The 26,034-nt window shown below is 41.8% G+C and overlaps 1 protein-coding gene across 1 annotated transcript in view; it reads left to right on the top strand.

Annotated features, from left to right (window-relative positions):
• The window catches only part of PCNX2 (pecanex 2), a 218,865-nt gene that overhangs the window by 84,527 nt on the left and 108,304 nt on the right, over nucleotides 1-26,034 (top strand). Inside the window, exons 16-18 of the mRNA XM_069484552.1 lie at nucleotides 13,766-13,875; nucleotides 15,047-15,143; nucleotides 25,567-25,659. Of these exons, the coding sequence (XP_069340653.1) occupies nucleotides 13,766-13,875; nucleotides 15,047-15,143; nucleotides 25,567-25,659 (300 nt within the window). The remainder of the gene's footprint in view (nucleotides 1-13,765; nucleotides 13,876-15,046; nucleotides 15,144-25,566; nucleotides 25,660-26,034) is intronic.

The raw sequence follows: 26,034 nt of genomic DNA, 5'->3' as shown, positions 1-26,034 counted from the left end.
TTTCTCTTTTAATTTCATATTCTCTTTGACTCATCCAAGATGGTAGCAAGTAACATAAATGGACTCTCTCATTGACTTAAATAGTATTTGACAGTGATACACAGAAACAACCAGAATATTTGCTCCCTGGAGACGTGGCTCGGTAGTTAATTAGCTGGGCTTTCTATATGTCTGGATAAATCATGGTTTCTATTTTTTATTATCCCTTACAAAGAGATTGTATTTCATTGATGGCAAGGGGATCCAGAGGTTGAAACACATTATTATAATTTAATGTTTCCCAAGCATCATTAATAACTGCTTGTGGGAGAGTTTTTCCCGTGTTTCTTCTAGGTACTACAGAATTACAGGCCAAAACAATGGCATTGTCCTGGAATTCAGGATTTAAAAATCCAATTGTAGATATAAAACAAACGCATAGTTTTGGATTTTTTTTTTTTTTAGCACTGGAGTGGATCTTAGATATCTCCTACTCCAATTCCTTCATTTTCTTATTTAGAATGAGGAAATGAAGGTCCAGAGGGAAAGTAACTTACTGAACATCACACATCCCAGATCCCCAAATCTGTCTTCTCAGTCTTCCTCCTTCTGTGCCATCTTCCCTACCTCATTTGAAGTGTAAATATATTGGTCTAGTTGAAAGAACAATTCACAGGGGTATAAGATACCTTGCAGATGAATGGTGCGTTAATTTACAAAATAATTTCCCAAGTGTTTGCTCATTCGCCCTTTGTTCTATCTCCATGTAATAGTTGATAAATAAGGAAGATATCAGCTTTTCTATATTTTAGTGGTGAAGAACTTAACGCACAGCATGCTTCAGTTATCTGCCTACGGGCACACAACTGAGTCACATTGTTTTTTCAGTTGTATAATGGATTAGTAATGCTTACCTCATGTGGATGTTGTAAGAAGTACATGAAATTAAATCGATGTGCGAGGGTTCCCGTTAAATGGCATGGTAGACAGGATTCTAAGATTTCCCCAAGACTTCTGTCTGGTGCTGTGCCCACCTTGTATAATTCCCTCCCCGAGTGTGGGCAGGACCTGCAAAGATTATGGGATGTCATTCCTGTGATTAGGTTAACATTATTTGGCCAAGTGGAAGGGATTTTGCAGAGGTAGTCAAAGTCCCTAACCAGTTAGCTTTAATTAAAGTTCAAATTTAATTTATTATAGTTTTTTGTGCTTTTGTGGTCTTAGCCATGAAATCTCTCCCTAGACCGATTCTTGAAGTGTTTTCCCTGTGGTTATTTTTTCTAGTAGTTTTATAGCTTTGGGTATTATGTTTAAGTTTTTTATTCATCTTGAGTTGGTTTTTGTATATGAAGCGAGAGAGGGTCCAGTTTCATTCTCCTGTACGTGAATATCCAGTTTCCCCAGCACCATTTTTTAAAGAGGATCCTTTTCCCTAGTGCATGTTATTTGCACTTTTATAGAAAATCAGTTGGCTGTAAATATGTGGGTATAATTCTGGACTCTCTATTCTGTTCCATTGGTCTATGTGCCTGTTTTTATACCAATATCATGCAAGGTTACTATGGCCTTGTAATATATCTTGAAGTCAGGGAGTGTGATGCCTCCAGCTTTGTTCTTGCTCAGGATTGCTTTGGCTATTTGGGCTCTTTTTTGGTTCTATACAAATTTTAGGATTTTTTTTTCTATTCTGTGAAAAATGGCATTGGTATTTTGATAGGGATTGCATTGAATCTGTAGATTGCTTTGGGCGGTGTGACCATTTTAGTGATATTAATTTTTCTGATCATGGGATGTCTTTCCATTTCTTTTTATCCTCTTCAATTTCTTTCATCAGTGTGTATTATATGTTTCAAAGCAGCTAGAAGAGAGGACTTGAAATGTTGCCAACACATAGAAATGATAAATACTGAAGCCAATGGACACCCCAAATATCTCGACTTGATTATTACGTAGTCTATACATGTAACAAATACTCACATGTAAAATATTTCATATCAATAAAAAGTAAAATAAAATTTAATTTAAAAGGGAGATTATTCCGAATGGGTCTGACCTAATCAGAATAGGCCTTTAAAAGAGGGTCCAAAGGCCAGGGCCAGGAAAAGACCCTCCCTTGTTGGCCTGGAAGAAGTAAACAGCCAGGCTGTGAACTGCCCATGTGGGGCTCATGGCAGTGACCTGAGAGCAACCTCTGGGAGCTAGAGTGGGTCCCAGCAGCCAGCTGGCCAGAAGACAAGAACTGCAATCCTGTACCTTCAAGGAATTGAATTTTGCCAACCACCAGTAAGCTTGGAAAAGGACCCTGAGAGACAGATAAGATCAGAGGTCCAGCCAACACTGCGATTTCAGTCTGGTGAGACCTTGAGCAGAGGATGCGGTCAGGCTGCGCCCAGATTCCTGACCCTTTGGAACTGTGAGATAGTATTACTACATATGTGGTCTTTTTTTAAGCTTCTAAATTTGTTACACAGCAATATAAAACTGATACAAATGGTAACTATTACTAGCATAAATAGGCGGTTATAATGATGAAGACTACAATGGTAATAATGTTAATAGTAATACATTTGAAAATAAAACCTAAATTGTAAGTCACTTTTAGTTATATTAGACTTCAGATTATATTGTATGGCTAGAATTTTGTCACCTCTAGCTGCAGGGGAGTGGGAATTACAAAGCTCTTAGCTGTCTGAACAACTGGTAAGGATGCTCCCACTACTGAGGAAGGAGGGAAAATGGATGCTAGGTAGGCAGTTAGTGTTTTCTGTTTTCCGTCTTTTCTCCCTTCCTGGAAATTTAAAAAGTATAATCAACTCCCAAAACCCAGTTAACTCTGGATTGTCCTGATCCTCAAGCTTGAGTAGGATGACTTTGACGGTGGCAGTTGGCACTCACTTAGGGAAAAAGAGGAAGAATAATGGTAGTTCAGAAGTTGTTCACAATGGAATTGCAGTTGGTGAGTGAAGTTAAGATCTGGACTCAGGTTTTGTTAGTACACCCAGGGCATGCAAGGGTCAAATCTGGTAAAGGTAGCGAAGTCAGTGTTGGTAGGATTCAGTGGCTGATGGGGAGTGAGATGTCAGAGAGGAGACGGTGTGTAGAAAAGAGATTCCCAGATCTGGGGTTTGAGCTGTGGTCATCTTAGTAGTGACGGAAGATGTACATGTCCCAGTGATGCCCGTAGATGTTTATCTTCTTCCTTCCAGAATCCTGTAGACAATATTGTCCTATTGGTGTTCACTCAATACTTAGGGGTTTTTTGGTATGCAGTCAATTCTATATGAAAAATATAGACACCATAATAAGTAAAGTAGTAAAGTAAAAGACTCTGTTTCCTCTTGTGTAAAATAAGCAATACTTTTCTTTCCGGTGTTCTGAGAACTAAGTGTGGTGATATAAGTTAAGTGGCCGGTCACGTCATTCCTTAGTACCTCATTGTAGTTTGTTCACACTTTTCATTGCTCCTCAAAGTCATATGCTGCAGTTCCTATGCGCTTCTTTTTTATATCCTATTAGCTTAGTCCCATGTGTGCCACATATGAGGTGTCCTATAAATTCTTGGATTGAATAACTACAGGTGACTTGGAAGAAGGCTAAGAGAAGGAAACTAAATGTCAGTGTTTTCCAAAAAGTACACATATTTGTGTGTGTGCGCATTTGTGCGCATGCGTGTGTGTATCTCTGTATATGTATATTCATATATATAGATACATATGTATCTATATATAGACATATATATATAGATATATATGTATCTCTATATATGTATCTGTGAAGATACAGATAGACTTGGATACATGGGACCTGTCATTCTGTCTTGCTAGCTAATGATCTCATTTTTCTCCAGTACCTATTTCTAAAAGTGAAATATTGTCTTGACTCGTGAACATATGGTGTTTTTCACCAAAATGAAAAACAATATGAAATAAGAAGAATCTGCTCTTAGTGAACAGTGAAGTCTGACTTGTCATATTTATTAACATGGTTGTTCATTTATTTACGGGACATGTATGGACTATCTAGTAGGACTCAGGCTCAGTGCTAGGCACTGGGGGGGGGGCCCTTCAGGGTGTTCAAGGTCCACGAGGAAGGTCAGTGCTGCGGTGACACACGCTGAGTGTGGGAGGAGCCCAGAGCCTGGAGGGGTCCGTCGCGCACTCACACAGCCGTGTGACGACCCCAGGGCCCCGTGTGAAGTACGAACAGAGATCACAGTTCGAGGACAGGCGGCGCATTTGATCTTAGTAAATTTCTGTAACTTGATGGGCACAGAGCTCCTTTTGCTTAAAGATGAGGTTCATGTCAAAAATAGCCCTAGAAATAGGACTTACATCAGAGTCCAAGTGATACGATTTAGTTCTTATTTTAGGATATATGAAAACCTGAATCTCAGAAATGCCTTTGTGTTTAACATGATAAGAAAAAAATCCATTTCTTCTTGTTTAAAAAGAAGGTATTTAAGCCTGATACGAAAGGCACAGCAAAGTGAGAATTTGGCTTGTTTACATTCACTCTCTAACCAAACCCTCAGGTATTCTGTCCCATGAATTCCATCCTAAGAGACATCTAAAATTTCTAAGAAAAAAATGCTGAAATAAGACTGTCTTCAAAGTGTGCTTTTGTACAAAGCTGAACTACCTATACCTTCTCATCGAAATAATTCCCAAACGCCTATGAAGTCTACCACAGAATTGTAGGACTATTAGGCAGTTTTATTTCTACCCCATAAAAATATTTTAAAACCTGTGGGAGTTTTGTGAAACTGGCACTCATCAGTCCATCGTATTCCCGACTGAGGCACCCATGAGATGCATCTCGGAGCAATTAGAGATGTTCATTTTGAAGCAAACTGTCCCATGATACACACTTCGTTATCTGTGGGTGACAGATGGTTTAAAACCCTATCTCCCTCCAAAATCTTTGTATATGTGTGTGTATACATACATGTATTTGTGTGTTGTGTGTATATGTATAATGAAAATAACACATATAAGATAAAACATAGGCCGGGCGCGGTGGCTCACGCCTGTAATCCTAGCACTCTGGGAGGCTGAGGCGGGTGGATCGCTCAAGGTCAGGAGTTCGAGACCAGCCTGAGCAAGAGTGAGACCCCATCTCTACTAAAAATAGCAAGAAATTATCCGGCCAACTAAAAATATATATAGAAAAAATTAGCCGGGCATGGTGGCGCATGCCTGTAGTCCCAGCTACTCGGGAGGCTGAGGCAGGAGGATTACTTGAGCTCAGGAGTTTGAGGTTGCTGTGAGCTAGGCTGACGCCACAGCACTGTAGCCTGAGCAACAAAGTGAGACTCTGTCTCAAAAAAAAAAAAAAAAAGGATAAAACATAATGCAAAACTAATATCTACATGCTTCAAATATAAAGGTATATACATATTTTTTTATTATTTCAGCATATTATGGGGGTACAAAAGTTTAGGTTATGTATATTGCCCTTGCCCCCCCACAGCCCCCCAAGTCAAAGCTTCAAGCGTGTCCATTCCCCAGAGAGTGTGCATCGCACTCACTATGTAGGTACACACCCATCCCCTCCCCCGCCACATCAGCCCAATACCTGATTAATGTTATTCCCAAATGTGTAAAGCTATATTTTTAAAACTCATCTAGAAATGCCAGTGAGGACTTCTGCTCCTTTCTGCTTCTCTTTGTAGAAACGAAACTGAGCGCTCAACAAAGTCTTTCGGGTACATTGTATGATATACTTGATCATTTTTCTCCAAAATCCCTAAATTGGTCTCCTCTTCTTCAAATGTCAGTATTTCCTTCTCTGTCTCCAAGTAAAAAGTAAAATACAAACATCCTCCAAAGCATTTTCTTTTTTTTTTTTTTTCCCCCTACCCCATCTCTGACTTGACAAGCTCAACTCCTTTGAGATATTGGCTCCTAGGTGCTCCTGGTGGTATAGGTAACACTCCCCGCCTCCCCCCATCAGTATTGGTGCCGGGTTTCTCCTGCCTGAGGAGCCTGCCCAGGGGAGATCGCCTAGGCCCTGGAGGGGTGGTTAACAGCTGAGCAACCTGGGGAGTAACTGGGATTTTAAGGAGAGAGGAACACAAAAATGGGGGTAGAGGTAGTTTATCTCGAGTCCCTCCTTCGATCCAATTTGTTTATTTAGGGGTGTGTGTGTGTGTGTGTGTGTGTGTATGTAGGGGGGATAAATTGTGAAGCTGTTAAAACAGTACTGTGTTCCTATGTGATAAAAACATAAGACTAAAAGCTTTCAGCACGCTTCTCTTCCTTCCTTCTCATTCAGGCAAACTTACTGCCTAACTCTCCAAGGTAGATATCTGTCCCACTTGAAAATAGTTTGGGCAAAGGCAATGTTAGTGTTTCCCTAATTGTAACTTCAGTATTCATCGTCAATGTCAGGGACTTCTTCCTTAAATTACAATCATACTCCATTGCTGATGTTGAAGCATATTTCCTTGTGTTTGATCTTCAAAGTCAATGGCAACAAGCTGCCTCTCTTCCCAATGTGGAAAGTTATAGGATGATTAAAAAAAATCAAGGTGATTTCTCTTAAATGTATTTTTTCCAAGCTTGACTCTCCTCTTTTATCTATTTTTGTAATCTTCCTTCATGTTTTATGGGCCTTGCCTTCAGCATGACACCTGACCGTTCCCAGCCTGCAACATAACCAGGCCCATGCTTGAGGATGAAGCCAAGTTCACGCAGCCAGTAAAACACTGCACCCTTGCATGACTTGCAATGTGCTCTCCGCAGCTCATTCCTAGTCATCGTATATAACCTAGCGCCGTGACTTGGTTCTCCATGAAGCTGCCCCCAAGTCCTTGCCAGAGAAAGTCGATCCCTTCATCCCCTGGGCTTTTGCTCTCCCAAGTGTTATAAGAAGCACCGAAATAGGCTAACACCTGAATAGATGTCCAAACACTGGTGCATGGAGGGATGAATAAATGGACAAAACAGCCTGCAAAGCTGGGAACTTGCAAGTCACAGTGATTATTCAAAACATAACAATGCTTTTTAAAATGGGAAGTGGTGAGATGTCTACATAACTTGCACAGTTAGCTGTACACGTATTTAAGGCAGCAAGATACATGGAGCCCTGAACTAGGGGCTGCGAAGCCTGGTACTCATCTTACCACCTTGGGCAAATCTCTTCCATTCTCCCTGTCTCCTTGCCTGGTCAATAATTTGAGGGTGTGAGACTAGCTCAGGTATGAGATCTCTTCCACAATGAGAGTAATCTTTCTTGAAGATGGTGTGGCTTTGAAAATTTCGGCACTCTGCGCATGAAGGAATAACTCATGTTGATATCTAAGTGGTCTTTTCTGTCCTGGCTTCCTTGGGAAACCAGTCTTAAATTTGAGATGTACATGTGTGTGTGTGCACCCATGCACGTGCATACATCTGTATTGGTTTGAAGAAGTGAGTCAAGTTAAGAACTTGGAGAGAGAGAATATTTGCAGGAGAGAGCCTCAGAAGATCCAGGTGGTCTGCCTTGTTACCATCTGTCACAACTCAGGGAATCCCAGTTCTTTCTAAGAAAGGGCTGTCCTGGAGGTCTGAGGTTGGGCTAGAAAACATGCAAACCAGCACCTGGACTATGGACTCCTTGCCACCCTTCATCCCACCCTTGGAAGAATCAGTATGACATTCTGACGTAGCTTTGCTTTTTATATTGTTGAAGAAAAAAATTGTCACTTTATCCTGCCCCTGTGGCCACATTACCATTCATTCCTGTCGCACAGTTTATCCCAAAGCTACCGGTTATGCTTAAAAGAAATCATATGTAATGGAAGAATGAACGTAGACTTTTACTAATCTAGGACACACACCAAGAGGAGATGTGTAACAGCTTAAAATAATCAATAAGAATTATCCTCAATAAGATCTGTCAGTTCAGATTGTGCAGCTTAGGGTAATGCTAACCCATCTTGGCAAGGTCAAATTCACATTTTGTAGAAGAGTTCCTGTTTCCTTATTTTCTACCTGTGATGTAGAAGTGGAGAGAGAAAAGGAGTCTGCAAAAATCATTGTTCTTCCCTCTGTCTCCTAGAGAAGGACCGTGCTTAATATGGATTCTAATTTATGTAGGAAATATGATTCTACCGCAGTCCTTAGTCCCCAGATATAGCCTAGTAAAGCACGTAGTAATAGCAAATGTTTACTGAACATTTTACACCAGCTACTATACTAACGTTTTACACACAGTTATTCATATAATATTTACAACAACCCTATGGGAAGAATACTGTTAAATTTTTTTTTTTGGATAAAGAAACTGAGACTTAATAGCTTGCCCAGTGTCTAAGGGCAAGCCATCAACAGATTTGGGACTGAAGCCAGCAGTCCGTGCCAGAGCCCACGCTTCTAACTCCTGTTCTGCACTGAGAAAGGCCAACCTTCTCTGTGCTTGTAGGTACTTAAATAAAATCATCCCTGCCGTTTTTACTTCTTAGGTCTGCATTCTATGGTAAGCATGAAACAGTGGCTCAAATCCAGTGCATTTGTTCCATTCATATTCATTAAATATATTTTGAGGCCCGAGCTGTGCACGAGGTGTTGCGAATACATTGGGGTGAGACAGACAAATACTTGCTGTCCATGGGCTCAGCCAGGGGAGGGATCAGACGTCAATCCAATAGTCAGATGTATCGACATGCGTAGTCACAGGCTGCGATGAACGCTGGGAAGCAGAAGGAAAGGGGACAGCGTGGCTGCTCTCTGACTTCATTGTTTCTGATTAGATATTTTTACCTCCCACTCCCTTTTCTATCAGTTGCTATTTTATCTGATTCGGTATCAGGAGGGAGGGTCCCTCGGGACCAGTGAAGTATGACTGTCCTTTGGCGTTTGTGTTGAAGAGGTTTGATTAAGCGGTGGAGAGTGAATGAGAGCAGAATTAGATAAGGGGTATTGGGTGAATAAAAGTAGGTGAACTTAGTTATCTAAATATATTCTGAGTCTGGACTTAATTTATTGTCTGCTAAGATCATCCATCATGGGTATTCTTTCTTTTCCAATCAATACAAAAGTCATGGTGATGTGCGACTTTGCAGGGTGCAAGCCTGTTTCAAGTCTCAGTAAATCATTGCAGCAGTACTTTCAGAAAGGTGTCAGCATCTGCCTTTTACAGGAGAAGAAGCTGAGCCACTGAGAAGTTAAGTGGCTTCCACAGAGCCGTTCGTTCCAGCAGTAGGTGAACCTGGGAGTCAACTTCTGCCAACCCTGTTCCCTTGACATTTTCTCTGTTCTGTGCCTTGAGAATTACTTCCATGGTCATAGTTACAAAGTCTTTCTCAGAGTGATTTCCTCCAGCGTTTGCATTTTTATGGGCTGCACATGAGAGGCAAGTCTTTGCCTTCACAAAACTGTGTATTAAATTCACATCATTGGCAAGCACAGAGGAATAGATGGAAGGAAATAGAAGTTAGCAGGTTTTTCTTTTTTGTATTTTTATTTATTTATTTTTAGTGGGTTTTTTTGTTTGTTTGTTTTGTTTTTTGTTTTTTTTTTTGAGACAGAGTCTCACTCTGTTGCCCAGGCTAGAGTGAGTGCCGTGGCGTCAGCCTAGCTCACAGCAACCTCAAACTCCTGAGCTCAAGCGATCCTCCTGTCTCAGCCTCCCGAGTAGCTGGGACTACAGGCATGCGCCACCATGCCCGGCTAATTTTTTCTATATATATTTTTAGCTGTCCATATAATTTCTTTCTATTTTTAGTAGAGGTGGGGTCTTGCTCTTGCTCAGGCTGGTCTCGAACTCCTGAGCTCAAACGATCCACCCACCTCGGCCTCCCAGAGTGCTAGGATTACAGGCGTGAGCCACCGCGCCCGGCCTGTCTTTTTATTTTTTTGGCAGCCATCTATGAAATGAAAGAAGAGAATCCCTAAGTGGATGGACAGAGCACGGGCTGGGGTAGATATGAGGATGGGAGAGGGCAGCTCCTTTCACCTGCGTGACCCTTCCAGAAACCTCTGCAGGGAAAGGACCATGTTCTCCGTTTCTTCTGTGCAGAGCTCCACCTGAATGCCATTGCCTTGACTCACTTGAGCCTCTGCCTGCTGCTCTGTGGCCGCCTGGTGTGCTCTGGGAGCAGCTCATTGTCACCTCACCTGACTGCAGTCACCCCTGTGTCCTTCCCTCCCGGGCCCCTTGTCTGTCCTGCTCACGCTTGTGCTTCGGGGTGCCTGGCGTGTCGTAGGAGTGAAGGAACGCTGGGTGAATAGACTCTCGGGGAAGCATGAAACTCGGGTTTCAGGATAACTTTTCTGAACGTTACTGGGGTGCTGCTGGATTGGAAAATGAGCAGCACCAGGCCCAGGGCTTGCCTTTGCTCTGGCAATCTCGTTGCTTCCTCAGCCGTGCCTGCCCCAGTAAGCTACTCCATTCCTGCCTCTTCTTTTCTTGCTGGAAATTCTTGTCCATACAGGTCATCAGGGAAGGTGAAACCTTATAGTCCTTCGCTCAAGGCTATGCCGATGTGCTAACATTTGTGCTAGGTATGGGGAAAAGAGGGGTGCAAGGCTGCCCCTTGTTAGTCCACCGTTTAGCAGGGAGTCAGATAAGTAAACAGTGGGACTCAACGAGAGGTGCCTAAGGTGTCCTGGTGGCATGGAGGGGACACACGTGAGAGGCTACTCAAGGACAGCGGTGCAGGTTGTGTCTTGAAGGCGATTGTGCCATTAGGGTTGCATCAGAATATCTTTCTTTTAACGAGGATAAAGTAGCCGGTGGCCTTAGAGTTAGAGCTAACAAGTCTCATTGCAGGTGGTTCTCATGTGGAACATAATGAAGGAACTGTGTTCACTCTGTCGGTTCAGGGAAAACATACTGAAGACCCACCCGGTCCTCGTGACGTAGCAGATGGGTTCGTGCAACTTCTGTGGCAGGGGCTCTCACGTTAGGGGCAGGGCCTGTGCACACGAAGAACAAATGAGGTATCTTAAATGCTATCCGAATCCTAAAGGTGTTTAAAGATGATTTTAATGCATGGAGGAGGAGAGTTCCATTCTGCCTGGGAAGTCAGAGGAGGCAGCGCTGAGCAGGTGGAACTTCTTACACTGGGCACTGAAGTATGGGTAGGAGTTCACCAGGTAAAGGGGAGTGGAGTGGGGCCAGGGCAGAAGAGCCCTCTGTGCGGAGGGAACCACGCATGTGAAGTCAAGAGGCAGGAAGTAACTTATCTTTGTGATTTCTGCTGCTGTGCGTATCCTGCATGTGAGGCGTGAGGCTGCAAAGCTGGGCCGAGGCAGCTGCCTGTGCGGTAGATTTCATTTGCTAGGCGATGAGGACTCACTGAAAGGTACTGAGCGAAGGGCAGTGACGTGGTGCAACTGGCCTTTGGGAGAGGAGGACCGCTGTGGCTGTGTGAGGGCGGAGTGTGGAGTCCGTAGAGCGGGGGAGGGTGTGGGGACTGGAGAGTGATTCTCCCCCCACGAAGCTGTCGTTGTGGAACAAGACAGCAGAGGCCTCACCCATGCAGGACGCAGTGGAAGGAAGAGGCGGATTGCAGAGGTGTTGAAAAGGTGTGTCTGTGGCACTTGAGGCTCAGAGGACTGCGGGATGGTGAGGAGGAAACAGCTCTCAGGATGGCCAGGTGTCTGGCTGGGACCACTGGGCGCCCATCTCCAGGTGGGGACTGCATCGACTCCCCCCCATGTCAGAAACTTCAGAAAAATGACGTGGGTTACAGAAAAGCACCCCCACAGCAACCTGTGAGTCAGTATTATGTTCCCTTGTTAAAGGAGAGGAGACTAACCCATTGCTCAGAGATGTTAAGCAACTTAGCCAGGGTCGCACAGCTGAAGGCAGGACCAGGATTCAGACCCAGGCCTGGCGAGCGGGAAGCCCGTGCTCAGAAGATAGGCTCCCGCGTGGGAGGTGGCCCACCCACGAAGACTTATGAGTCACTGGCTGGTGACAGAGTGAACCGTGGAGCTCAGACCTTCAGGAGGCTGGGGTGGCACTGCAGGAAATACAGGGACAGTGCATGCTCTAGACTGAGGGTGTCCCCCCAAATTCCCATGAAGAAAGCTGGTCTCCAATGTGATGGGATCAGCAGGTGGGGGCTTTGGGAGGTGGTTAGAGGCCATGAGGAGGGGGCCTCATGAATGGGATTAGTGCCCTTCTTAAAGAGGTCTGAGAGAGACCCCTCACCCCTTCCACTGTGTGAGGACACAGTGAGAAGATGCCACCTGTGAATCAGGAAGTGGAACCTCACCAGACGCAGAATCTTCCTGCATCTTAACCTTGGACTTCCAGCCTCCAGAGCTGTGAGAAATGTTAATAAATTTCTGCTGCCATTAAAGCACCCAGTCTATGGCATTTTGTGATATCAGCCTGAATGGACTAAGAGAGCACAAGAGCTTGGGAGGGCAACCGGGAAGAGGGCATGGAGGGCGTCAGCAAGGTAAGCGAAGGAACCAATGGAAGAGAGGACGTCCTTCCTCCAAATAGGGACGGTCTGCGGAGGACGTCCCGGTGAGGGGGTGGGGGGTTGGCCTCCGGCAGGAGGAAATGCCCCTCTTCCTTGGACACGGGAAGAGAAGACGTTGCTGAAGAAAACTCCAGAGGGAGGCAAGACACCGGTGGAGAATGCTTTCATCGCTGGTCTGGAACTTTTCGGCAAGATAGCTGGGAAGACATCTGCACAGAAACCGAAAACTAATGAAGCAATAAGGAAGCGGTCCTGGTGCCTGCGGGCGCTGCCGAAGTCATTGCACCCAGACGCTGGGGGCAGCTGACCCGGGAGGCGCAGGGTGTCGCTGGGCAGAGGCTGGCTGAGGGTCGGCTCCCTCCATATTCGCCTTCCAGATACCGCTCTCCCGGGCTCCCAGACCTTCACAGCGGGGAGGAGAAAAGAAATAACATTTTAATTTCTAGGAAAGTGAAGGATGAAAAACTAAAATCGCTTGCTCTACCTCGCGTGACGTTTGCTTTTCCAGCTTACCTGAGCAGGTACAAGGATAACTGCTGAGCACGGTTGACTCATTCGTTTGCAGACTTGATTTTAAGCACAATCAACAACTCCTCCTTCTCAAATAAAACAAACCTTGAGAGAAAGGGATTTAAGTCCTTGACTAAGTTCAGCTTCCGGAAGGCACCAGTGATTCTTTCACTGGTAATTGAAAAGGTTAAACGTATAGGGTTTTTTTTCTTTGCATCTGAAAGACATGTTTGCATTGGCAGGAGCAGCAGATGTCTGTGGAAGGAGAGCGGAGTCCCAGGCCACCGCTCTGCTCAGGGTGACAACTCGAATTCCCGAGTTCTGCTCTGCCACGCCGAGTGCGATGTGTTGGTTACTGGCATCTGCATATCTGTCAGATCAGACCTGAAGTGTCTTGCTCTTTTCGCTCCAAATCATTTTTCTCTTTCTTCGGGGACTCGTCTTTAGTCTTTACCAAGTTTCATTTCAGTCCGCTGGTCTATTTGATCTCTTTTGCCATTTTTTGACATTTCTTATACCTTTAAACCTTTGAGGAATAAATACTAAGAAATATAATCCTTACAATTGTTATTATTATGTTGACTACTGTAAAGAAGAGGAGACATGTGTTTAATATTATATTTTGTAAAAATCTTGAGCTTCATTTCAAGAAAGACTAAGTAACATATATTCTCCTAAGTATGTACAATTAGTTTGAAATTCCTGCACCCCGGTGCTGTGTCAAGGTCAGTGTTTATACGTGAGCAGGCGAGTGTTCTGCGTGCTCATCAGATGCTCGCATGTCCCCGGGCGGGAGTGGTCACAGGAACACCACCGGCTGTGGACCGGTTTGGCTAACTGATGTCTTTCCCTTAGGAACCGTGGAGTATGCAACACATCCCGGCGCTTTTTTCAGCCTTCTGTGGCCTCTTGGTTGCACTTTCTTACCATCTGAGCCGGCAGAGCAGTGACCCATCTGTGCTCATGTGAGTAACCCACGCCTGTGCTCCTTCGTCACCACGCTGTGGGCAGGGTTCCCGCAGCCTTTTGCCCTCTCCCTGAGGCCGGGAGGCGGCCACGCAGTGCTCACCGCAGCGCGACTCTTGTTACTAAACTAGCCGGTCACTTGCTGGACAAGGGTGGGATAAACGCAGGACTGACCAGAAACTAATGAAAATCAAGGGTGAACTTCCCGGAATGTTTCCCCTTTGCGCTTGCCTGTGCTTTTGGAGCAAGATGCACAGTGGCAGGAATCACGCAGACGGCTGATGGCACCCAAGCCCTGTGTGACTTTCCCTTGGGGGCGGGGTGAGAAGCGAAAGCCTCAACAGTACCCTCTCTGGATCCATCAGGTGGTATCGCTGCCTTTATCCTAGGTGCTTACCCTGCGGAGACCAAACTGGCACCTCTGAAAGGAAAGGTTTTTGTTTTGTTTTGTCGTTTTGTCCTTCCCAATACAGCCAGCGGCCGCTGGATTTAACGTGAGGTTTGCATCCCAGTTTTAAAATATATTTGATGTGATCTTTAGTAACTCGGAAGCATACGTTCAGCCTTCTCTTTAATCACATCGTTTAAGTCTTTGGTAAGAGGTAGGTACTTTGGGACGGGAAATCCTTCACGTGACGCCAAAGTGAGTTTAGAATATTGACAGCGGCATCGCGTGGAATTTGTCGAAACTCATCAAAGATTTTGACTTACGATAAACATGACTATTTGGGGGCCAGAGACACCCTAATTTTAGGCTGTTAAGTCCAGCAAGATGAACGGCAGGTAAAAACTGGGGAAAAGAAAAGTTAAACGTGGTTTACACGATTTTTAGTGTCAGTTGTATTACTGGAATTATCGACTTCTGTCAATTTTTGTGAGGATGAAGCTGTCGTGGGCTGACAGAGACAGAGGGTCCCCTGCTCTGCTGACAGCAGGGGCCACCCATACCCCTGAGGTACTTGACTGTTTTCGTTAGGATGAAATTTGAAAAATCGAAACATTATCTGTGTGATCCCTTGAACAGGCACCTCTTTTTATTGTGAGTTTTGAATGGAGAGAGCACTTGCTTCCGCCACTTGTGGATGTGAGGTCCAAGGCGAAGTGTTCACCTCCACACTGTCCCAGCCACACCTTTTATAAAGTAACACCTGTGTGTTTTTTCACTTCCAGGTCTTTTATTCAGTGCAAACTGTTTCCTAAATTTTTACATGAAAATTTGGAAGAGTCGGTTGCAGACCCTCTCCCCAAGAAGATGAAGGATTCAGTGGTGAGTTCTTTGCGTTGTGTAATGTGGTACAGAGGGCCTTGCTAGTCAGCAGGGCTCAGGCTCCCAGTGGGGCTCCAGCCAGGTGGGCTCGAGCACTAGGACAGGAAGAGGTGCCTTATCTTGGTCCACGCCTGGCACGCTGGGCCGCTGAGCGGCCTGCCAGGTGCAGACCTTTAGAGCATCCCGAAGGCAGATGCTGAGTGCACCTGCCGTGGACACTCAGTTGGTCCCCCGCTGGCTGCAGTTTGCCTGGGTATTTGCATGAACCGCATTCCGTCAATTCCAGCCATTGCTGGCATCAAACAGCAGGTGTGCCCTGCAGAAATAAAAGTCTCAAATAGACATCCAGCCTACCTGCCTTCCTGCTGTGGTCCAGGCATAGCTCCTCTCCCTCAGCCTCATGCTGAGCTCAGAGCACTTTTCCAAACTTCACATCTGCATAGCCCTGATTAGGGCCTCTTAGGCTTTAGGCCTGCGGCTGGGGTGGCAGAGGCGTTAGCATGCTGGCTGGAGCACATCAGGGGAAAGGAAGGAGGAGAAGGAAGGCACAGGAGAATGCCATGGCTGTAAAATAATGGTGCTACTTCCTTGTTCAACAGGAAGATGGCTCTGGGCAGTTTCAAAGATCCTTTGAGCAGACGCGATCTCTTTGGTATCCACTTCCAAACATTAGTACTTTGAAAAGCAGTGTGTGTTGATTGTGTAAGCTCCCAACATGTGAATATTGACCTTGGAGCAGCCTGAGGTCTTCGACTCAAGCCTTTCCTGTTTTTGTTGTTGTTTTGGTTGTTGTTGTTTTTTTAGGAATGACAGATAAAAGGAAAAACAGTGACTGGTCTATTGATTGTGAGTCCTCCAGTCAGGACCTGTGTCTCATTTGTCTTGGTATCCACAGAGCCGATGCCTAGTGCATAGTAGGGTGTTGCTACATTCCGTTGAATTTACAGGAGTTAAATTGCAGCCGCCATTTCAAAACAACATACAAGACTCACAGCCAACATGATAACATTTTTAAAAAATTCATACTCAGCTTTGTGTGTCTTTGAGTGTGGTCACAGTTCAAGCTATTGTTCTGAGGTTTTTACGTCACCATAGAGGAGTTAAAGGCCAAATCACTTGACACAAGTAAGGGTGTGGTTCATTAAACAGAGTTACATTGAAAAGCAGATTACGACCGGAAGCAGCTGGGGCTGATGAGATAGACGCTAAAAAAGAGGAGAGAGATTTGACATTCAAACATAGCATCCGCGATCTGACGTCTAATATTTATACTGGAAACTCCACAGGGAGGAGCAAACTGACATTCCTATGACAGTTTCCATAAAAACCACAGTGTGGCCCCAGGTCTACCCAAAAGTCTTCCTGTGGATATCTGAGAGAAACTATGTCCCCAAACCTCCCTGGATTTCATAACTAACGAAGATGCTTCTCCGCTTTCTGATTTATTGCAGTTAAAAATAATGTAGGAATTACTAAGAAATGAGATAAGAAATTTGCCTGGTAGATGCTGGTAGTATTTCATTAGTATAATTAGATGTGACGGTTAGGTATTGCCTCACTTGGTTTTCATACCCTTTGAAATGCTTTGTGCGATGTAGAACACATAACTTGTGAGGTGATTTAATAAGATGTTTGTGTTCATTTCTTTGAAAAGTCCCTGGTCTAATTATAATATTTTAATGGGAATATCAGATTCAGCTTTTACAGTTTGATGTATAAAACCTTTTGTGCCCTAGTGCATGCATAAAATTCTCCTCCTCGTGGTCTGATTTTGTTTCTTTGTATCTCTCTCTGCCTTTCTTATTTTCTGTCTCTCTTTTCTTGCATCGTAGTTTGCATGACCCTGGTAGAGCGCCTCATTAGATTGCAGTTTTCTAGGCCTCCCCCCTTCATTCTGATTTATTGATGTTTGGCTTGTGAGGGGGTCTGAGAATTTGCATTTTAACAAGAATGTCCACTCAGGTGATTCTGTTTAGGTAATCCACAGATTGTACTTCAAGAAACCTTGATCTAGAAACAGATAGACCAGTGGGCTTATACATTTGCATGGGAGCAAGAAAAGTTGTGCACACAGAGTTTATTAGCAAAATTCAAAAGTTAATGAAGACATAAACGTTCCACTAGTGCTTTGCCTGTTAGTCTCTCTCCATGTTCCTTAGTAGCACAGACTTTCAGGTTTTTCTCCCTCACACATTTTCATCATTCGCAACACACTATATGTTTACATTTGTTACTTTTACTCTATTTTCCTCAGTTCCTAGAGACCAGAAAGACAAACCAAAAAAGCAACAACAACAACAACAACAACAAAACCTATTTCATCTTTATGTGTAAAATTTAAATAGTTTTTTCTAAACCATTGGTTGCAACATCTAGATTTTTCTTGTTGGGTGCTACTGGGTGCAGAGTGTTGGACCAGGGCTCCTGTAGCCCCTTTCTAGGGTTGGAGCATGAAGTGCTACATAAAATGCTACAATGAATTTAGGATGTTCAGTATGCTGGCAGCTAGTATGTTTCTTTGTTAAAAATACGTGGACTTACCATTAAAATAGAAAACAGCAAAACATTAACATTATTAAATATTGTTTTAGAATTTCTGGCCAGTGTAAGGCCTGAAAAAGAAAGAAACACAGAGTAATAATTATGTTATTATATACGTATAGAAGGCACAGAGAAGTTTATTAAAATCAACTATGATTAATAAGAGGATTCATAGATACCACTAAAGACTAGAAAATTTAGAAAAGCAAGAGCATTCTAGCACATCAGAAATAACATTAGAAAATATAATGAAAACATGATTCTGAATCACGCTAGGAACAAAATTTATGAATTGATAATGAAAATGATTTTAACAAGTAGTGTCACAAACAAAGTCAGCTACAGCAGTCTATTAAAATGTAAATGAAGTTCTGTTCTGACTAAGCAGTGATAAACAGACATAACCTGATTTTGGATGGGAAAGCTGAGATTTATAAAATGCCAATTGTTTCTAACAATTTATAGATGTAATATCGTTCAAAACAGTTCCAAAGGAATTATATTCACGATATTGGGGAATAATTTTGAAGTTCATTTAGAAGAAAAGCACTTAATAGTGGTCTAAAAAAACCTAAAAATAAAAAAAAGAATAAGAGAAACGAACTTAGTACTTTGAGATATAAGAGTAAAGACTGAGTAATCAGAAAAAAAAAAAAAAAACGAAACCATCCAAGATTAAAGAATGAGATTAGTGGATCAGAAAGACACACAGGAAACAAATTATGTATATGAATGTATTATGTGAAAATTAAATGTCACAATCAAGAATTGATTTTCAGTGTACGGTGTTGAGATAATTGTTTAGCAGTAGGAGAGAAACAAGAATTTTATGTGCTCGTCGCTCACCAGACACCAGTGTAAATTAGAGCAGGATTAAAGAGTTTCAGAGAGGGAGGGAGGAGACATCGAATGGGACTTTGCCATTCGTTGTATTATGGGAGGCTAAATCATTGTAAGCAAACTCTCTGGAGATTGAAACTAAAAATTGTGAATAAAATACACAAAAAATCCTCCTTAAATGTAACAAAAAACCTGACAAAATAATAAGGAATTATCAGGTAAAAATTTGAGGGGACAGGGTAACCTGGAGACAGCAGGGCAGGAAGCTTCTTGTGCCACAGGGGATCTGCCCAACCTGGGGACACTGGGCCTTGGCGTTCAGCCCTCAGACTGTGGAGAACAGAAATTAAAGCCCGGGCCTGCCCAGGTAGGGTGTCCCGTGCCAACCATCCATCATTAGGCTGGGACAATAAAGGCCACATGCTCAGAGTGAGAATGAACCACCAGAAATGAACGCCATCGTCCTCAGCACCAGGGAGACACAAGCAGGCTCCCCTCGGTGTTGAGAGAACAACAAGAGAATCCTTGAGAAGGTGTAACTTTCCATGTATTTGCACACAAGCTCAGACAACTGGGTAGATACAAACCCTTCAATTTATAGATATAGAGCGTCAAGTGGTCCCTAGTTGGAAACGACTCATTGCAGAAAACAAACAAGTCCTCTCTGGAGGAGTCTCTCATTCTGGGCCTCCAAAACCAATTTTTTAAGGAAAGGAAAATGAGCAGATTACAATAAATTTTATAACTACACAAGGAAATAAGGAACCAGCAGAAACAAATCTGCAGATACTTCAGATATTCGAAGTATCAGATACAGATTTTTAAAACAGCTATACTATGTTTAAAGAAGTAAAAAGCATGCTTTAAAATGTACAGACAATAGAACATGTTTAAAAGGATGCAGCAGGTTTGAAAGAGAGCCAAGTAGAATTCTCTAAACAAACAAATGAAGCCATTGAAGCACACACACACACACACACACACACACACACACACACACAGATTAGACACCTCTGAAGAAAGAATCAGTGAACTGAAAGAGAAGAAAGTTGTAGAATGTAACGCTGATTGATGAGAAATGAAGAACTATTAAGGAGAGATGACTTAAAGGATAGACTGAGAAGATCTCAAATATATCTAATCAGAATTCCTAGAAAAAGAAAGAGACTGGGGCATAATCAATATCTGATGAAATAACATCTGAGAATTTATCAGAATTGATAAAAGACACTGATCTTGAGATTTACGAATTTCAGTGAATCACCAGCAGGGTAAACGAAGGAAGAAAGAATTCACACCAGACGAACTCTAGTGAAACCACAGCATGCCAAGGACACAGACCACCGTAAACCAAGTACATAAAATGAACAGATTACATTCGAATGAGTGACAGGCAGAAGGGTCCCTTAGCAGGAGCAATCATGGGAGCCCGAAGACAGTTGTTTGACACTTAATGTTTTGTAAAGAAAGTGACTGCTAAGCTAGAATTTTATATTCAGTGAAAATATTTTTCAAGGATGACAGTAAAATAAAAATATTTTAGACAAAAGTTGAGAGACCCTCAAAAATTATAATTCTGAAGGATATGTATCAATAGAAAGTGATCTCAGATGGACATCTGATTTGTAAGAATGAACAAAGAGAAAAGAAAGTGGCAGGAGTATTGGTAAATCTGAACAGATATTAACTGCATGAAACCACAATAAGAGGGTATGGTTGGCCTAATAAATGTAAGGTCGTTTTGGAATACGTGACTACAATAACATACAAGTTTGGACAGGAGGAGAAATGGGCTCCAAATCTTCAATGATCTTAGTAATGTCCAGTAGAAGAATAAAGATACAGGTTGAGTATCTCTAATACAACATCTGAAACATTCTGAGTGCCAACATGACGCTCAAAAGAAGGGAGCATTTTGGATTTCAGATTTTCGGATTAGGGAGGCTCAGCCTATACTGATTAACTTCAGACCGTGGTAAGTTAAGTATGCATGTGGGAATGTTTAGTGCAACTGCTAAAGGAATGGAAACAGCATGTAGCTTCCAACCTCGTACAGAGGAAAAAATGGAATGATAAAAAATAGAAGTTATTCATAAGTACAAAATAAAATTGGACTGCTATGTCACATTCTACTTACACATCAAGTCCAAGTGAATTATGAACTAAACTTGGAAAAACAAAGCCTAAAAGCACTTAAAAGTGTAAAAGAGAAAACTATCTTATAATATCAGGTTAGGAAAGAATTTTGTAAAGCAACACAAAACAATTCAATTTCATTAAAATTATGACCTTTGATTTATTTTAAATCATACAAAAAAAAGACTTAAACCACGGAATGGGAAATAACTTTTAAAATATGTATAACTGATAAGCCTCTAGTGTCTAGATGCTATAAAATTCCTATAAATTAATAGGAAATCAGATATCTCCATTGAAAACTGGCAGAAGACTTGTACATATATACCCTTCACAAGTGAGGAAATGTAAATGACAAAACAACATAATATGTAGGCAACCTCATTAGTAATCAGAAAACTCCAAATTAAAACCATACTGACTTACCATTTCAAAGCTACCAGACTGATAAAACATGGAAAGTTCTCACAATGCTAAGTGTTGACAAAAGTGTAGAGTGAGGGAAGTCTCATGTACTGCTGGTGGGAGGGTAAATTACTATATCCATTTTGTAAGACTGCTTGGTATTATGAAGTTGAAGATATGAATATACTGCAGCCAGCAATGCTCCTCCTACATATTTACTCTGAAGCCACTGGAAATTCCAGCGGTAGAACGGGTAGCATATGGCAAAGCAAAAGAACTTATTGCAGTTATATGCAGTGGCCTAGGTAACTCTTAACCACATGATGTTGAGCAAAGGAAGCGTAACGCACAAAAAAATGCATACAGTATGGTGCCATCTATTGGGTAAAAATAGGCAAAACTGAACAGCTTACAATTACATGCCTAAGTAATGAAATCATTTTTTAAAAAACAGCAAGAAAATGATTTTCACCAGAGTCAGGATAATTGATAGGAATCTCCAAGGGGGGAAAGGAGTGTTTTTGAGCAGGGAGCCACATATAAGGGGCTTCTAGGATGCTGGAAATGTTAGATTTCTTGACCCGGTTGGTAGTTACAGAGGCATTCACTTTATAATTATTACATATTTATGCACTTTTCTGCATATCTGTCTCACGTTTTTTAAAAGTGTAGAAGAAATTTTTTAAAAAGGATATGAAACAAAATCAAACATTTTTCAAAGTCTAGAGAGAATGATTTTCCAGACTTGAAATTCATGACGTAAATAACACCACACACACACACACACACACACACACACACACACACTAAGTTAGATTTAACTACATAAAAATTTTAAACTTCTATACGCAAAAAAGGGCAATAAAATTCAAATAATTTGGTAAAATATTTGTTGCAAATTTGATGAAAGTTAAATATCTTTCTTATTCTAATAACCCTTAAAATTTGATTTTTAAAATTCTATAAGCAAATTATATATATATATCATTTATATATGATCATATACATATGTATGTATATATCAGAGCCCCAAAGTGAAGCCATTGGAAGTTATATATACACATATTTCCTTTAGGAACAAATTATTTAGTGAGTAAATGTATGAAATACATACTTTTTTTGTAAAGAAAGAAAGGCAAATTAAAATGAGATGGCATTTTTTATGTCCACTCCAATAGCACAGGAAAAATTAATGATAGTGCCAGTTGGGACAAGACGGGGTCTCATAGACATCATTTGTGTTTCTGTAAATTATTACAGTCATCTGGAAAAGCATAATTTATCAAGGATTATGAAATGTTTATAACCTATGATAGAGTAAATCTATTTGTTAGAGTTTTTCTAGGGAATTAATTCAAAATATGAAAAAAGTTTTAGGTGCATAAAGATGATTTCAGCATAATTCATCACAATAAATAATGGAAGGCAACCTAACACTAGCAATCAAGGGATCTTTGAGCTAACTATGGTTCATTAAATTTCATTCACTAAATTCTGTTTCAAGTGGCCACTATGGCACTGTGTGTGTGTGTATGTTTGTGTGTATATGTGTATGTGGATAGCATCACAAAATGGAAAATTATTTAGCCGCTAAGTGATATTAGTAAGCCTATGCAATTCTTCTGCATATACCTATACGTGTAAAATATTACAAAAGAAAGTACTGTTGAAAAGGTAGAAAATTATTAATATATGCACACTAATATTAGATATTTATAAAATATACATAGAAATGTTCATATACATAATGATTATAGCTAGAGCCATGGTTCAACATTCACAGGCAAAAATATTGGCTCAGAAAAGACAAAAATGCTAATACTGTTAGTGTCAGGCTCTAGTGATTTTCCCCTTTCTTCTCTATGTTCTGGACTGCCACAGTGTTACTAATTAATAATAAAAAATTTCAGAGACCTTCTAAATTTGCATTTGCTTCAATCTTTTAGTATATTCCTTTTTGCACTAATTTTTGTGAGATCTAACATTGTATAATTCATTTTTAAGACTTGGGATATTTAGTAAAAGAAAATAGATTCTAAAACTCTTGTTTAAATAATGGAAATTAATAGAGTGACAGAATTTTTCAGCCTTCAGGTGTGTGAAGGAAGAGAGTAGCACCAATAATTCTCTTTTTGTATAATAAAACTAAAACTAAAACAAAATACACCTGAAAGAATTCACATATATTTATATCTTATAGAAAGTAGAGATGTATAATACACATTTAAATGGGTAAAAAGTTATTTAGCAAGAAAACTAATCAAAATATAACAGGTACTCCATGAATATGTACAATTTTTATGTATCAATAAAAAAAATACAAACTTTTTGGAGTGTTAAAGGCTACTTTCACAGGACAGAGCAGTAATTTCTGAGGTATAGGTGTCTCACAAATTCCTTTTAAAAATATTATTTTTATTTTTAAAAATAAATTTTATTGTGTATATATAAGGTATATAACATGATGTTATGGGATACATAAAGATAGTAAAATTGTTACTATAGTGAAGCAATTAACATATCCATCATCTCATGTGGTTACCATTTTTAGTGTTTGTTTTTGTGACAAGGGCAGCTAAAATCTACTCATTTTGCGGGAATCCCAAATGCAGTGCAGTTCTGTTAACTATAGTCACCATGTTGTACATTAGGTCTCTGTTGTTTGTCCTACGTATCTGCTAATCTCTAACCTACATCTTCCCATCTCCACCCTCCCCAACACCCATGGTAACTATCGCGTTATTCTCTATCTCTATATATTTGACTTTTGTTTTTTTAAGATTCCAGATACAAGTGAGATCATGCAGCATTTGTCTTGCTATACCTGTTTTATTTTATTCAGCATAGCATCCTCCAGTTTCATCCATGTCGTTGCATATAACAGGATTTCCTTTTATGTGGCTGGATAGTCTTCCATTGTGTTTATACACCACATTTTCTTTATTTATGCATCCATTGACAGACACTTAGGTGGTTCCCGTATCTTGGCCATTGTGGATAGTGCCGCGATACACGTGGGGCTGCGGATCTTGACACGGTGGTGATTTCGTTTCCTTTGCCAGCAGTTACGCTGGTGGCCCCTCCTTTCCCCTAGACGAGGATGGTCAGTCAGTTAAAGATGACGCTTAATTTTAAATTAGAATATTTGGGAAAATATTTATCTTTCTTATGGATAAACATTCAGTAATTTTTAAATGACATAAAACCGTGTCAGTGAAAAATAGGAAAGAAAAATTAACAACTCTCCATAGCCTAAATACACAGTGAATGACAGAATGTTCCTCTGGTAGGGCCTGGCCTTTTTTTAAGTGTTTGGAATGAAAGGTGATGCTTGAATTTTGGCAAATTTTTGGTTAATATTTATGATCACAAAAATTTTATAAATTCAGAATTAAATTCCCGTGATTTTTCTCTGCCTAAAAAATCAGATTACCATTACCAGGAATAAATCTAGGATCCCGCCTTTATCACATCTTCCTATCAGCAAGCAGCAGCATGACTTGCAAGAAACTCTACAATTTAATTTAAAAAATAAGAAAGGAAAAAAATGGGGGAGGTAGAGGTGGGGGGAAATGGAAGTGCATCTTTTATATAATTTTCTGGCAGGTAATATTTAAAACAATGATTTAAGAGACATAATTTTTCAGTGTGAGAAAGGGAGATATACATGTAGTGATGGCTTCAGAGTTTTCAGGTAGCAATGTCAGACCTAAAGATGATCGATAATTGCACATTGTAACTAATCCAGCTCTGCAGAAAGAAAAGGCTTGGTGGTCCCTGATGTCCCTGTCAGATCTATGAGCCAGCAACATTGTTCTCCGTCAGAGCTAACGGGCCATTCTCCATATATCTGCATGAATAGCGTTCTTGCGTCTAACTTTGCTTGGTTTTCCTTGGCCCTGCTCATACCACAGTTTTGTGTGGCAGGCACACACACACACACACACACACACGTACACACACACACATACACAGACACACATATAAATATATTTGTGTAATTTGGAAGTGGTATTTACTTGATCTGAGTGGTGAATTAAAATGCAAAATCTGGTCTGGTCCAAAGCAATTAAGAACAGTGTAGGGGCTTCTGCTTGGTCTGCCCAGGCTTGGTGGATGATCAAATCCCAGAGGTGATTACCACTTTGTCCTCCTTTACCACACCCCCCAGTAAGCGAAGGTTGGGGAGCTCTCCAGGCGTCTTGCATCCAATCTGTGACTGTGGAAAGGAAGCTCTGGCTCTCACACATGTAGAAAACCTTTCTGCTTCCCGTGGTCAGCACACGCATGCCAGCCTTGCCGTGTGCCTTAGTCTCCCTGAAAGCCCCAAACGGGAGCTGGTGGGTGAGCAGTCGTCCAAGGTGTGCCACTGGGGCTGTGTCGGGTGAGCGATGGGCTGAGAGAGTAGTTTATCCAGGTCAGGGTCCTGGTTTACCTGTCACACAGAGTTGCTGAGCGAAACAAGCAAGCGTGGACCTCACCGTCGGTTCTCTCTCTCCAGAAGGGCGTGTTGAAATCGGATCTCATCGTGTGCGGGATCGCTGCTGTCCTCTCGTTTGCAGTCAGTGCCAGCACCGTGTTCCTGTCCTTACGAGTACGTACCCCTTCCACTTTGCACGCTCCCTGCCTCCTCGTGCTCCTTAGTGACAGAGCTGTCCTGATGCCACCGGGTACTGACAAGGTAGTGGAGCCAGAGGAAGGAAACACAATGCTTGTTGAGAGGCTTAAGTCCTGTATCCATGTGCTATGAACAGTTCGTCTAAGACGTGATTTGGTCCGCGTCACAGATTTGGTTTGACGGCTCTACCCTGAGCCTCTCCCCCGTGTGGGGGGTTGTTTTGTTTGCAAGAGCAATAGCACAGCTTGTGGCATCCGCCGTGAGGACAGTTGGTAGGGAGAAGACACTAATGGTACGTGACCCTGAGTAGAGAAGAGAGATGATTCCATATCGGGGTCAGATGGAGATCGT

The sequence above is a fragment of the Eulemur rufifrons genome, chromosome 11 (assembly GCF_041146395.1).
Source record: "Eulemur rufifrons isolate Redbay chromosome 11, OSU_ERuf_1, whole genome shotgun sequence".
NCBI classification, from domain to species: Eukaryota; Metazoa; Chordata; class Mammalia; order Primates; family Lemuridae; genus Eulemur; species Eulemur rufifrons.
The sequence above is the reverse complement of the archived record's forward strand: the minus strand, read 5'-3'. Positions and strand labels throughout refer to the sequence as shown.